Below are 14,000 nucleotides of genomic sequence, written 5' to 3'. Positions count from 1 at the left end.
GGATGTAATAGCCATGTTATTTGTTAGTCGTCAACAATTTCTTACGTTCATTCTTAGTACGTACTTCGTTCGTCCGCCATATGGCGAAATGTCATCTCTGTGAACAAAAATGGAAAGCGCGATAGGGAACTCGTTTATCGATGCCACGGCGAGTTATGCGCGCGGCTCGACCTTTGATCGAGTAAAGTACCCGCTTCCAGTCCGTCGCTTCTTTTCTCATTCTTCTATCGTCACGCTCTGACCTTCTCGGTAACTTTGCAGGTGAGATAATCTAACACTAATCGCTCATCGCACGCGTGGTCGTTTTACGCTGCATCCGCGCACGACCTCGTGTTCCATACGTCTTTCAAAAACATTCATTTCATTGTTTACTCCTTCGCTATTTATCGATTTCAATTTCATTCTCAGTAATAAATCTGCATCATTGTTATACGCATAAAGATTAAAGATATAATAATATTGAAAATCTTTTTATTTCAAATTTGTAAAGGTTTTCTATCATAATGCATTTCATTGATAATGCAAAAAGAAATATAATTATTATGCGCTCGCACAATTTATGCATGAAATAATAAAATTTTTGGTGATTTATATAATTTTTCTTTTTACGTCCCGAATTTTTTATATAGGAAATATTTTTATATGTATATTGTTTCATACGCAACATGGCTCTGCGCGAGATTGGAAGCGAGACACGCAAAAGTAAGCGGCAGCAACGAGTTGTCGCAATCGAGATGACTCGCGGTCAGCACTCGACCTTTGGTCGGCTTACGTATCCGACTTCCTTCGTTCGCGCGTGCGTTTCCTTCTCTCTTTTTGCCTTCCACCTACATGTTTCCGCGCGCGAGAGGGAATCGTTCGCGCTAATCGCACCTCGCGCGCACAAGGCGACGAGGTCACGGCGCTCTTTGTTTGTCATCCGCCCGCAACCTGCCTCGCTCTCTCGTTAAAACGTATACGTGTCCGGGAAGGAAAGAGACAGAGAGCTGCGGAGAGAAACGATGCCAAGACGCGATGCACAATTGCGTATGGAAGGTTTCCAGCGCACGTCGAACGTATAGATTCGATCTATTGCACGAGTATTATTTTCTTCGTTACGAGGAAAAAACTTTACCATCTTTTTCGCAATGCATAAAAATATTTTTTACACGATTTATGCAATGAAAAAGAAAATGGATTTACGAATTTTACTCACGTTTCTTTTCGGAGAAAAGATTCGGAGGAAAAAAAATATTTTTAATTTTATTTTTAATTTTTTATTCCATAATAAATTGAACGCGTATACATTCTTTTTAGGAAGAATGTACGCGGTGCTGCGTAGAGTAGAGGGATCGTTGATCGAAAGACAGCGGACGGGGAACGAGGAACAAAGTTCACGACAACGGGGACGATGGCGACGGTGAAGTTGAAGTTGAAGAGGTGTCCGAGGAGAGGACTCGGTGGAATGACCCCGCGGATCGTATTGTAAGCGCGTACGTGTCCCTCGCGGAGGGTAACATATGCGTGATGGCCTGCGAAAGCTACGTCACGCAGGAACGCACCTCGGACTCTCTCTCTCTCTCTTCCCTCTTTCTTCTCGAGTTTCCTTGTCTTTCTTTCTTCGCGTAGGGTACGGAGGTCACCGCTCGCCCATTGCCACCGGCGGAACAAGCGGCGAACCGCAGGAAGAATATCTTCTTCTTAAACCCCCTTAAAGAGTCTCTGGATCTTCATCCAGCCTCGAAGAAAACGTGAAAAATAAAGAGAAATTTAACGAATCGGTTAAAAGACGAGCAATTTTATTTTTAAAATGTGAATCCTTTAATGATTCGCAGAGGAAGTTTCCCATGAATATAAAATATAATGATATAGCCTAACGATTAACCCTGAAGTAGAATGGATTACTGTGGATAAATTCATATTGATTTATTTTTAAATTTTAATTATCGAATTATTATATATATGTATAAAATATAAAAAAAAAATCTCTCATATATTCAGTACCATAGAAAGTTTCAATCCTATTGAAGATTATCGAATATTTAAATGACAGTTTTCAAGAAACATTACGCTAGGCACATATGTTAATCGATGCTAAGCATGCATTGACATCTATCTGGTGTCCCCTCGATACAATCCTTCGACATCGAGCGTAGCACAACCTGACCTGCTTGCAGGTGCGCGACCCTGACGACCGTACAGTGTCACCATCGCCGCCGCGGTGTCTTGGCGAGCGACCATAAAAGACCGAGTACCGCGCGTCCAAGAAGGATACAAAAAGGGGAGGGAGGGGAGAAGAGGGGAACGTACAAGCGAATCGTAAAAAGAATAGACAAAAGGTGCAACATAAGACATTTGAAACGTGTACGCGTCTTTTCATGGAAATTGCGTTGAAAATTTTCCGGTTGCGAAGCAAGCGTGTGCACGCGCCGACAAATAGAAGCGTCATGCATATATAAATACGTCGTGCGATTTTTCTAAGGAGTTGTCTTAAAAGGAACGTGTCTTTTTATAATTTCAAATACGTCATTTATTTTCTTTTTTTTCTTTTTTTTACGCAGGATTATATCTTGCAAAGTCTCTTTAATCTCGAGAATCAAGATCTATTACCTTTCATACATTCCTCTTTAGGCCAAAGAAAAAAAAGAATAACGCGAAAAACTGAAAATGACGGATGTATAAATCACGCCAAGATGTAGGGAAAACGCGCGAGGGCAGGCACGAAATGCGAGCATAGAGTCTGAAAAGCGATGTATGGACCCATGCACCGGTCGTGCACGTTAGCGAACGGCCCGACAAATACAACGGGAGCTAATTAGTTGCAGGAATGCATGGGCGCATACAGGTATCGCGTTCCTACGTAAAGTCGAACACGCGGTGACTCCTAATAAGACGCAATCGTATCGACGTCACGCGACCTTCGAGCCGCGCCATGGCGAGCTATTGCTGCCTCTCGAGCCGTTGCTGGTGCCGCTGCTACTTACATTGCTGGCTATAAATCACCACGTATCCACCCCCCTGCTCTCTTCCTCTCCGAGCCAGATCGACTAATAAACGCTTGCGCCTCGCGTGAACACCATTGTATGTTTCATGAGAGGCCTCCCACTTGAAACAGCTGTTTCGACCATTCTCTGCGATACGGACCAAGGTTACACAGGTTGAAGGGACAAAGACGAAGCGATTTTGCTAAAGAAATGTAGTCGTTATTGATCGAAAGGATCGATGAACGAGGGGAACACCGTGCACGATCTCGAAACTTTAAAGGATCGTTGAAATGACATTATTCCTTGCAAGTGTTAATACGTGATAAAAAAATTAATTTTTAGAATACTTGCATGTACATATTAATTTTTTTACGTGCATAATAAAAATAAAAATAAAATTTAGCCGTCGTTTTCGGCATTATCAAATGAGATGGTCGACGCATCTAATTTCATAAGCGTCACGTAACGACTCATCTCCGTCTCTGTTTTTCTGTGTCTCGGTTATAATCTATCTCTACCGCAAGATCCAATTCCGCGTGATAGCGTCGCGGCAATACGCTCTTTCCATACGAGAACACCTTCCTCAAGGACTTATACTCCCTCGCTCACTCGGAGGCACCCTCGTAATCGTCAACGAGACTCGCGCCAACCGTGCGTAGGTGTACCTGTGCGCACATACGTAGCCGCGCGCATAGATAGAGCGTGGAGCGTGTGCGGGCGCACAGTCGCTACTGCATTATGCATTAGTCATGATTACAAAGTAAGTGGCGAGCTCGTAGCGCGTCTGTAGTAATGACGGCGTATTTGCGGTGCTTATGATTTTCCACTTGAAATGGGCATAACCCGCTTTAATGGCCAAGCGCGAGGAGGCGGCCCTCCCGCTCGCGCATAACTCATGGCGGGTTTAAAACAGCCGGGAAGAGAGATCCAGCAACGACCGCGTGGTTGCTGACGGCGTTGATCGTGTTAACGCCACGACAGTAATCTCTTCCTCCCTCTTCTCGGTTCCTCGCGCTTCTTCGCGAGCTCCGGTCCGGCCTTTAAAGGTCGTCATCGTGGACGATAGGTATTATCCTTGACGAACGGTCGATCTTATTTCTGGTGTACTTTACGCACTTTAATTATTTTATTATTGGAAAAATTATATTTTCTTCTTTGTTTTTCTTAAGACGATATATGACATTTTCTTTATTGTTATATAATATATACGGAAAAAAAAGATATTTTTAGTGTCGCTTTTCGAGAGTAATTTTTACTTATTTTGAAGTGATTAGTTTATATTTTATATTATGTCTCGTACAATCTGCTAGTCACGCGCATAATTTTCAGCGAATTTAGAAAAGTTACGATCGAGCAAGGACCGTAGAAATAGGTGATCATTACCTTTGCGTCGTGATGATAGATCCGATCAATCTTCGAGTCAGTCGCGATCTTTAAGGCCGTTGAAGTCAATTACAATTATTTGCTACTAGACAGACCAATAAAGTGGACGATAATAAATCGTTGCGGTAAACCAGTAATAATTAATGGCACAAGTAACGGAGAAAAAAATTTCACATATGTATGGTCTTATGTATATATATCGATATTCGCGTAATTTCTTCTGAGAAATAATTTTATATTATAATGCTTTATTATTACGAGATCCCAAAAAATTTTTGTGAAATTAGATAAATTATCAATTTATTTTGGAAGGAATATAGGTTTATAGTGTGATTTTGTTATGTGAAATTCAACTCAAATACACTTATGACAAATCTTATTTAAAAAAATGACAATTATTTAATGCGACATTTTTCTATTAGAAAAGTGCATGAAATACAATAAAAAATTAAAATACTCTTGATTCCGCGAGTAAGATGGAATAGCTCGCGATACTATTGAAATAGTTTGACTCGGCAAGATTAACCGATTCCTCTCGATAATCCGCGTGTAGGGAAAAAAATAGAATTCCCCATTCAGCATCCTGTTGAAGCGCCGCCACGCATGATCGCGAGAGAAAAGTCGAGCGTATGAAGAAAGAGGAAGACAAAAAAAAATGATGAGGTTTCTCGCTGCGGTAGCTCGTAATGACGGCTTGCGCGCCGCATGAGCCGGCTTGATCGTTCATTAAGCGTCGAGCCGACCCCGGATGCGGACGTACGCGACTGTACGACGTGCGTACACGCGCACCACGCGTATATACGCACACATGGGGGCCGAGCCGCTTGGCTCCGGCAACGCGAACGTGACCTGGCCAGCCAGGCCAAACGGAAGAAACGTCACGTGCGCCCGCATCCGGTTTTCAGTGAGACTATCGAAAACCGTGAGACTCTATCGTTGTTAAGTGTAAAAGAAAAGAGGGTAAAATTGAACGGTATTCTTTCGATAGAATATAGGATAAAAATTGTATTAAAGAAATCTTGAATTTTCGATTTATTTTTATAAGAAACGTTTGCGGCACTTGAAGCAAAATTTTTTACAATTTTGTTAATAATATATTCTTGTAAATTAGTGTAAAGTGTATTAAATTTTCTATTGATTACTGTTGATTATTACAGCAGGTTGCAATAAAATTGCAACAACGCATATCGACTTTACTGCATCGAAAAAGTTCACGTGCGTTTAACTGTATGAGAATTCACGTTGATGTATCTTTGATTTTCTTCATCCATTGAACAATGGATCGCGCGGAAGCTTCCAACTGACGTTTTTATCTGTGCCGGATGCTGGATCGATCCCAGATCTCGCAACGCGTTACTCGGCTTTCCCGGGATTCGCATCTATCTCGGCCACGGGATCGTGGAAAGATTCTCAGCTCGGTGAAATTTCTGAAACTCTTAACACCGAGAATAATTAACGCCGACCTCGGAGGGAAGAGAGGTCCGCCGGCTTTATTTCCGTCGCGGCGGCACTCGAGTACACCGCGACCTCGAAGGTCAATTCGTTTTAGCCGCGCTCGCAGCGGATAATTTATGACTATGGTGTTCGCTATTACTATGAGTTTCTGATGTCCCATCTCGCTGTCTTCTCGGTGGCTTTCTTTCTCGTGGAACCTGTCTCGCCCGGGAACGAAATAGTTAACCGAGCATCCTCGCTAAAACCGGTAAATTACACGCGTGTCTTGATAAATGCAGTGTATTAAGATAAAATCAGAAGCGCAAAACTACTGTTTACGGTGAGATTATCGTTTCTTTACCTCCTGTACGCTTGGCACATCGTACTTTCTACTTTCTACTAATTGCAGACGCGTTGGATTAGAGATTTCGGTACAATTGGAGATACGTTATATACCATTTCGCATAAAATGTGATGTATTATCTTGTCCGAACACGCCGAAGGATCGCCGTGTACTCGTGCCTTCGTCGGCTGACGAACGCAATCTTGACATACGGGCTTCATGGAGCGAGCATTGTCGCGAAAGATACGTGCGTTGCATGTTAGTTCATTTTAACACGTCGTTACGATATTTCACACTCAGACTTTGCGTGGTTCTCAGTATTATCGCCGTAGATATCCCGCTGCTGCAGCTTCCTTCGTTTACATGCAACGAAGTCTTCTGGCAATACTATTTATTGGAAATTATCTACGAAACTTTTAGATGCTGCAATATATTTAGAAATATTGCTACTTGTTTTTGGAAAAAAGAAACATTTGTCTTTTTTTCTTAAGACAAGTTTTTTTTTTATCTTTTGCAATTTTATCCGAGAACTTAAATATCTTATGATAGGTTAAATATCTCCGCAGTAGGTATTGTATTAATTTTATTATTTTTCTAATATATATTTATATCTCTTCTGACAAAATAAGTCGCGTAAACAATGAAATTTTTCTACGTGTCTGTGAATTCAAATTTTAACTATTTTCGCGAGTATAGCTGTAGATAATTCTTGTATAACTATGCAAATATCGTCAAAACCAACTTGGATAACAAAACGCGCTCGGACGATCTTTAAACAATGGCTTCTTCCCTTGAAACTTTCTGAAGTGTCGTTACGATATTTGTCATACATGCCATCGACGCGCTACCACTAATATATGTATATTTCGCAAAGAAAAAACGTGAGAAAATGCGAGGAAAGAATTCTAATACGCAAAATGACGTCTTGGAACGCGCAATGGAATTTTCTACCAAGAAATAAATATTACAGCAATGTCAACACGTACGATATCTTATCCTTATAGTATTGGAATTAGAAATTTATATTCGAGGAATTCGAAATTCATGTTTGCCAACATGTCATGATTTCAACAACTTCATTAAATGATATAACTGCGTTTTTCATCAACATACTTTTTTCTTACTGTATATTCAATAGGGTACTATAAAATCTAGCAGTCCACAAATCATTGACCCGATGTGACCTCATTCTGAAAATCATCAAAGTTAATTAAGTTATATTCCAAAACCTCTCATCGAACGCGTCATTTAATGTATCGTTATATCATTCTCGTTAGCAACCGATTCGTCGATCGAGCAATACGCGTGCAATGTTTGCTGCTGGTGTAGTCTCCAATTTTATAACTATTCTTTTATGGCGAGTTGCGTAGAGAGAGAACGTGTCTTTGAACGCGTCTCGTCGAGGGACGGGGAACGATCTCCCCGCTAGCAAATAGTGCTTAATGGAATTTTTATGGGCAGTTGTAAATATTTTAACTCGAAATAATGAAGACATTTGGTAGTATCATAGAAATGGCTTTTACGATCGCTACCCTCCCGCCTGTATCCCGCTCGAACGCTGCGGAGACGTTTCTACAACCGGATTAGAGAATATAACGCGATAGCAGCTGAGCAGAGCCTGCCTAGAAGTGTTAATTTTAGGCATTATAAAAATAATTACAATGTATCCGTTCGTGTATTTTCGATTTATACTGCTTTACTGCGAGAAAATTTGTGCGGGGAAATTTGTGGAATTTTTTATTCTAATTCGAATTATTGCAAAATTTATAAACGAATCCATTAATTTAAAATTGATTATAATCTAAAATATTTTTAAGAAAATTATAATATTTAATATTTTATTTTATAATATAATTTTATCATTTAAGACATAATTGTTGCGGAATAATTATCGACTTAATGAAGTGCGATCGATCGCACGCGAAGGAGATGAGTAAAAAATAACGGAGCACACACGGTGCGGAAAGGATTGCGAAATACGAAGCTCTCGTATCTCTCGCGTTGCCGGCATCGTCGCCTGCATTAAACCGCGGCCGATCGTATCGGCCGGCAAATTCGGCGACATGGACGAGTTACTGCCTCCATAAAATTCCAGGCGTTTAACGATGACAGGAATTTATTGGATATTTTAGGTTTCATTTTTAGTGGACAGTGACCCCCACGATACTCCTCATTCCCTGCGTCTTTTCGGTCGATCCTCGCCGGGATTTCTGATCAAGGTAGAAGATAATGGCGCCAGGACGGGATCATTTATTGAGCGTAAATTTTCAGCGTCGGTGGCTAGCGCCGCCACCGTGTGTAATCACGTCCTATGGTTATCCCTCTTAATGTATTTCATTCGAATTCCTGGTGTGTCGAAAGACGCCGTTTACATGACACGATGTTCCGAAAGCTTTACGATGTAGCGTAAGAATTACCTCGTTACGAAACTAAAGCCATCCAGCGTGCGAGAAACGAATGCGATGGAAATTCCACGTATTTATCTCTTCGTCAAAGGTCCAGAATTGAAAGTCTCGACATATGATCGTCGCGTTTGACAGCTGAAATTTTTGAGCGCTCCACAAAACTGCCACGTGCCTTACAGATCCGTAATCTTTCTCCATAATCTCAAGCAGAATAAATATTCTTTTCGAAAATTCCTACACTTAATATTTTTTATCGATTGAAAACTAATATATATCTATCCGTTTGATTTTTTCAGGTGAGGTGTCGGGCGAAAACGTGTCCGCGAGCACGGGACCAACACGTGGCGGCGACCGTGGAGAGGCGGCGGATTTAGGTACGCACACGGAAAACAACGACGGGGCCACCCTGGCAGCGAACACAGCGGTCGACGCCAGGGGCGGAAGCCCTCAGGGTGCCCACCTGTCCGGTGCGGCGACCCCCCGACCGCCAAGGAGTAGAAGGCGGCAGAATCAGAATGGTCTCGACACTACTCAAGTAAGTGGAATGTTTTCCGTTTGTAAATTTAGCTGCTATTTTTATAATTATATTAATTTTTATTAATATATCTAATATATTCTCATATATCTCTATCTCGAATAATATTTGCTCTTTCTTACTTTTGATTATTCGCTTCCGAAAAGATTCACGATGGCTGTTTGGAGTTAAATTTTGACACGGTACACAAAACTTCTACGCATGTATAGGCAAACACGGTCTTACTATATTGACGTAGAGAGTGACTGAACGCGTCACGTTTGGAATTTTTACTTATTTTTTTTTTTTTTCTTTTTTTATTTATTCGTTGGGAGAAGGACGCAAGTTGCCGCGAGGACGCGAGATTTGTTGTACAAATTTTTCGAGAGACCCGCTGCTTCTTCCGTGAAGTGGAGTGTTTGAGCACTCGGGGAGCACGTGCGCTAGTCTGGGGAGATATCCTCGACGAGAGAGTCCATCGCTCCTGCTGTCCGAGCAGTAGCTTCATACACGTGTACGCGAAGAGTCCCGTTCAAAACCAACCATGCAGCAACTATGTCAACCGCGTCGAAAGCCGCAGTGTCATTCCGCCGTTGACATCCGTCGACCCGTTCGATGCTTCTGTAAACGACTTGACCGATAGAAAAAAAATGAAAAAAAAAAAAAATGAAAGAGGAGCCTTTGGTAGCCTGTGCTTAGCAGTGCTTCGAGCCGTGATGGTAAAAAATTGATGATCATCGGTAGAAAGAATAGCGTCCGTGACACGCGAGAATTTCTCCTAGCTCAGATCCGTAAGCCTCATGAATAGAAAGATCTTCGAAGAATAGTAGCAACTCGAGAAATTAATCCCTCGCGTGTGGCAAGCGTCATCCTGACTTATTAACTTTTGGTAATAAGTACGAATAGAAGGATTAATCTTTTTCTCGCTTGGAATATATTATCTGAAAAAAAATCAGGCATCTTCAGCAGTGAAGATGCCTGATTTTTTAGGAAAACGTGTATGCAATATTTTTAATTTAATGCCGAGATATTATTTTTGTGATGTAATTACTTTTTTATAATAATTTCTTTGTTATGTAATTATGTAAAAAGAAAAATCTCTCTCTAAAATTATTCTGTTTATCTCTTGCAATCAAGCGGAAACTATTTTATTTTATTAAAAAAAAAAATGATTTTTGTGCATCAAGATTCTGTTGTTACCTCGCGTCACCGATCGCTACTTCTCGCGTATTTTCTCTATCGAGACCCGAAGGTATCGGCGAGCAAACCTCTTTTCGAAACGTAGGTATATACGAGATCGTGTCTGCTTCGTGAGCCTGAAGCAGTCCCTTGTCAGGAAGAGGTCTGGAGGCGAGAAAGAGATTTACCGTGGCCTCTCTGTGCGAGAGCGGCCACGGAGTTCTCTCGGGGACCGTGCTCTCGGGGGACCCTATTCTACGCCAATCGACTCTCGTTCTTCTTAGTGTCACGGCGCGCTCTCTCGCCGCGTCCGTCGCGTCGCCGAAGAGGAGTCAACTCTTACGCCACGCGTTACCTTCATTACCATATCTCAGATGCAATCTGTTGCCGGGAATTAATGCACCCGAGATATTTCCTGCCGCCTCGGATCTTACCCGGAGCGAAACGTATCGTGCGCTGCAGCTGCCGACGAGTATCCTTCACGACCGAAGGCGTGGGGCCCGTCGTTGATACGTTCCGAATAAAACAAAACAATTTTTTTTTCTCATATACTTGAATAAAGCTCATTTATTAGTGTTTAAGTATAGTCGCCCGAGCAAGATATCGATCATATGATAATTGGTGGCGCAATGGAAAAACAGATGTTTTCTTATAAAATAAAGATTTATAATGATAATTATTATAATTATAAAATCTGTTTTATTATCTCATCGTTTATTATTGTTTCGAGCATTTTTAATTAGTTATAATTAATATTTGCATTGCGACTCGTATAGAAAGCTGTCAATTATTTATTTTATTATTTATATTATTTCTGTTATTATTATTTATATTTATATTATATTATTTATTTTTTGATCAATTATCAATTATATTTTTAAACATAAAGAGATTTTTTCCACGTGCGATCGGTATCGATGCGTAGCTAAAGTTGTTTTTCTTGTAAAGATGGAGGTTACGGCCTTCAATATTTAAACATGAGGCACGACAGTAGTAAATATAGTAAGATTATTGTTATTGCGGATAAGATGAAATGAACACTTTGCAGACGTGCCGATGGCAGCTTTTACGTGAGAAGATACTTAAGAATTCAAATTTTATTAATCGTACATGTCATTGCGTGAAATGTATACACGAATCAAACAGAAGTTGAGAAATTTACACATAACTTTATTTGTGTAAATATCTTAAATTATATTAAAATTATAACAAATTATCGCATATATATATATATATATATATATATATATATTTAATATAATTTTTGCAAAACAGGCTTATGCATAAAAACGTTAATAACTGTTGTACTTTTTAGTTGAATCAATTAATATTAAGTGTATATTTCTGTTGCACTTGTCTTTATCGTCTACTAATTACTACTTCTGCTTATACTCGTTCTCTTTATTGCCGGTTAATTGTTCCGTATTCATCTTCTCATTATCGCATCCGGTTGCGCACGGTGAGGTCTCGTTTAAAGAAAGGCAATTGTGTCGTGTTGCAGGTTAAAACGGAACGGCTCACGCCTGACAATAACTCGACATCGTCGAGGAGCGTGACGCCTTCTTCGTCGAGTCATCCGGGGACGCCGCCAAATGCTACGCCTTTGGGAGGACCCGAGGGTCCACCACCACCCCATCATCTCAAGCACATGGAACAGATGATGGGGCGAAATTATAGCGATTTCATGAGAAGTCTCGCCGCCAAATACAACAATGCCAACCCCAACGAGTATGTCTATCTTGCTTTATTTATTACACTTAATTTTTTGCGATAGAGTTATATTTCTTATATTGATCACAGGATTAATATAATAATAATAAAATCGAATTTCGAGATTAGAAAGTAAAATATTTTGGATCTCTTCATCTAACATTAAGACAGTTTAAAATATTAGAAGTTATAATATATTCATTTTTTAAATAATTTTTATATTTTTATTAAAATCTTTTTATTAAAAGTTAAAAGTTTTTACATACAATAGTGATAATAATATTGTATTATTTTTTTAATCATTTCAGTTACTTCAGTACATCGAGGAACGGATATCCTCCGGGTTTAGATCCGAGGTTTCCGGCCTTCAAGACCGCGGCGACGCCATTTGTTGGTCTGATGGCGCCTTTAGGGGCACCGCAACCACCGACTATCCCGACGACCTCCCCTCTCTCCAACAAAGATCCGAAAGAACAGAAACAGGATAGTCTCTTTGGTAATCCCGTGTTTCCGCCTATGATCGATATGTCCTCTACTCAAGCTCTTCTTCACATGGTGCGCACTGCCAACGCGGCTCAAAACGCTGCTGAATTGGAAACATATCTTAAAGGTAAGTGTCAAAAATAAAATCATATGTTTACAGACAAGAGAAGTCCCATTTATCTGTCACTCGCAAATAATTATTTTGTAATTATTTTTAATCGCTGTTTATTTTTTACTTTACATTTAAAAATAGATGATATTTTAAAAATTAAAAAAAATTAATTATTTTGAAATTAATTGAGAAATATTTGTAAACCAAGAATATTGCGTAGAATTCGGCGCACTTTATGCACTTTTTATCAATGCTTATATCGATAATCAACTTGAAGAAAAATTAATTAACAACATTATGTTTGCTTCAAAACTCAGGCGCGAACAAAAGAGATGCGGGAGTGACGAGTCCTTTGGACCTTTCGAGTCCCGGTGGTTTTGCACCTCGCAAGCGGCAAAGACCGGAAACAAGAAGATCCGAAAGCGTATCTCCCAAGCCGAAACCTACCGCGAGACCAATCACACCTCCGCCAGTCAGGTGCCCGACGCTCTATGCTCACATGCCCTGCGGCGACGGACAAGCTGTGAATCGCTGGACCATCGAGGACGTCGTCAATTACGTCTCGTCGATCGACATCTGCGCCGAGTACGCACAGGTAAGTCGAGGAGAATTTTTTTTTATCATGACGCGAATTTCTGCGAGTCCAATCGCAGATGATGCATATACATCATTTTTCGTGTTATTTCTCTATAGATTTCTTTGCGATAATTTTGTTTGAAAAATATTTCTATAAATTTAAAAGAAGAGATATATTTATGTGCAAAAAAATAATTAATATAACGATCAACTTTAATAATTTATAACGATTATACAACAAGATTCGCTTATTTATTAAAGTGAAAAAAATCATATAAGGTTTTAGTCGTCACTCGTAAAATTAAGGCTCTGTATAATATGTGCCTACTATTTTTAATTGCTTTTGAAAGTCAACCCCGTAATGACGTGCATGTTGCGGTCCATCGCGCAATATCTTCTCGAGGCAGCAAAGCGATCTAGAAGGCTTTGAATGACCTGACATCAGTCAATCCAGACAGTCTGACATTAGCGAGTAGGGAGAGACGGAGCGCCAACGAGAGTTCTATAATGACCCCTCGAAGCTAACGTCGACCCTTCACCCCCTCTCTAGTTTATAGCATCTACACTTTCTCCTCTTGTTTTTTCTCTCTCTGTCGCTGTCTTTGTATCTATTTCTTTTCTCTTCATTTCGTTATCCTTCAAAGCAAAATGCATTTGCGAATATGATCTCGCCACTTGCAATGACAGTTTTATGAACTTAATACATTTTTTATCTCCGGGAAAACTATTTACATATTTCATTCGATTCAAATGTTTCCGCTCCTTTTTCTCTATTTAGAAGCGCGTAATTTCGCTAGACAGTAACGACCTTTCGTCTTAAAACTGGGGCGCGGTCCACTTTCTCGGCCCCTTACTCGCGATCGTCGAGAACCGTACGATGAATGGTTTCATAATTTGC

General features: G+C 40.3%; 2 protein-coding genes across 11 annotated transcripts in view; both read left to right on the top strand.

Annotated features, from left to right (window-relative positions):
* Positions 1-14,000, top strand: part of LOC126857270 (uncharacterized) — a 203,536-nt gene that overhangs the window by 143,248 nt on the left and 46,288 nt on the right. For all 10 annotated transcript variants that reach the window (XM_050606511.1, XM_050606509.1, XM_050606512.1 and 7 more), the window contains 4 exons: positions 8,825-9,063; positions 11,723-11,949; positions 12,240-12,541; positions 12,844-13,121. In XM_050606511.1, the coding sequence (XP_050462468.1) occupies positions 8,825-9,063; positions 11,723-11,949; positions 12,240-12,541; positions 12,844-13,121 (1,046 nt within the window). The remainder of the gene's footprint in view (positions 1-8,824; positions 9,064-11,722; positions 11,950-12,239; positions 12,542-12,843; positions 13,122-14,000) is intronic.
* The window catches only part of LOC126857277 (ITG-like peptide), a 295,970-nt gene that overhangs the window by 250,647 nt on the left and 31,323 nt on the right, over positions 1-14,000 (top strand). The gene's annotated exons all lie outside the window — the stretch shown is intronic.

Source organism: Cataglyphis hispanica, chromosome 21 (assembly GCF_021464435.1).
Source record: "Cataglyphis hispanica isolate Lineage 1 chromosome 21, ULB_Chis1_1.0, whole genome shotgun sequence".
NCBI lineage: Eukaryota > Metazoa > Arthropoda > Insecta > Hymenoptera > Formicidae > Cataglyphis > Cataglyphis hispanica.
The sequence above is the reverse complement of the archived record's forward strand: the minus strand, read 5'-3'. Positions and strand labels throughout refer to the sequence as shown.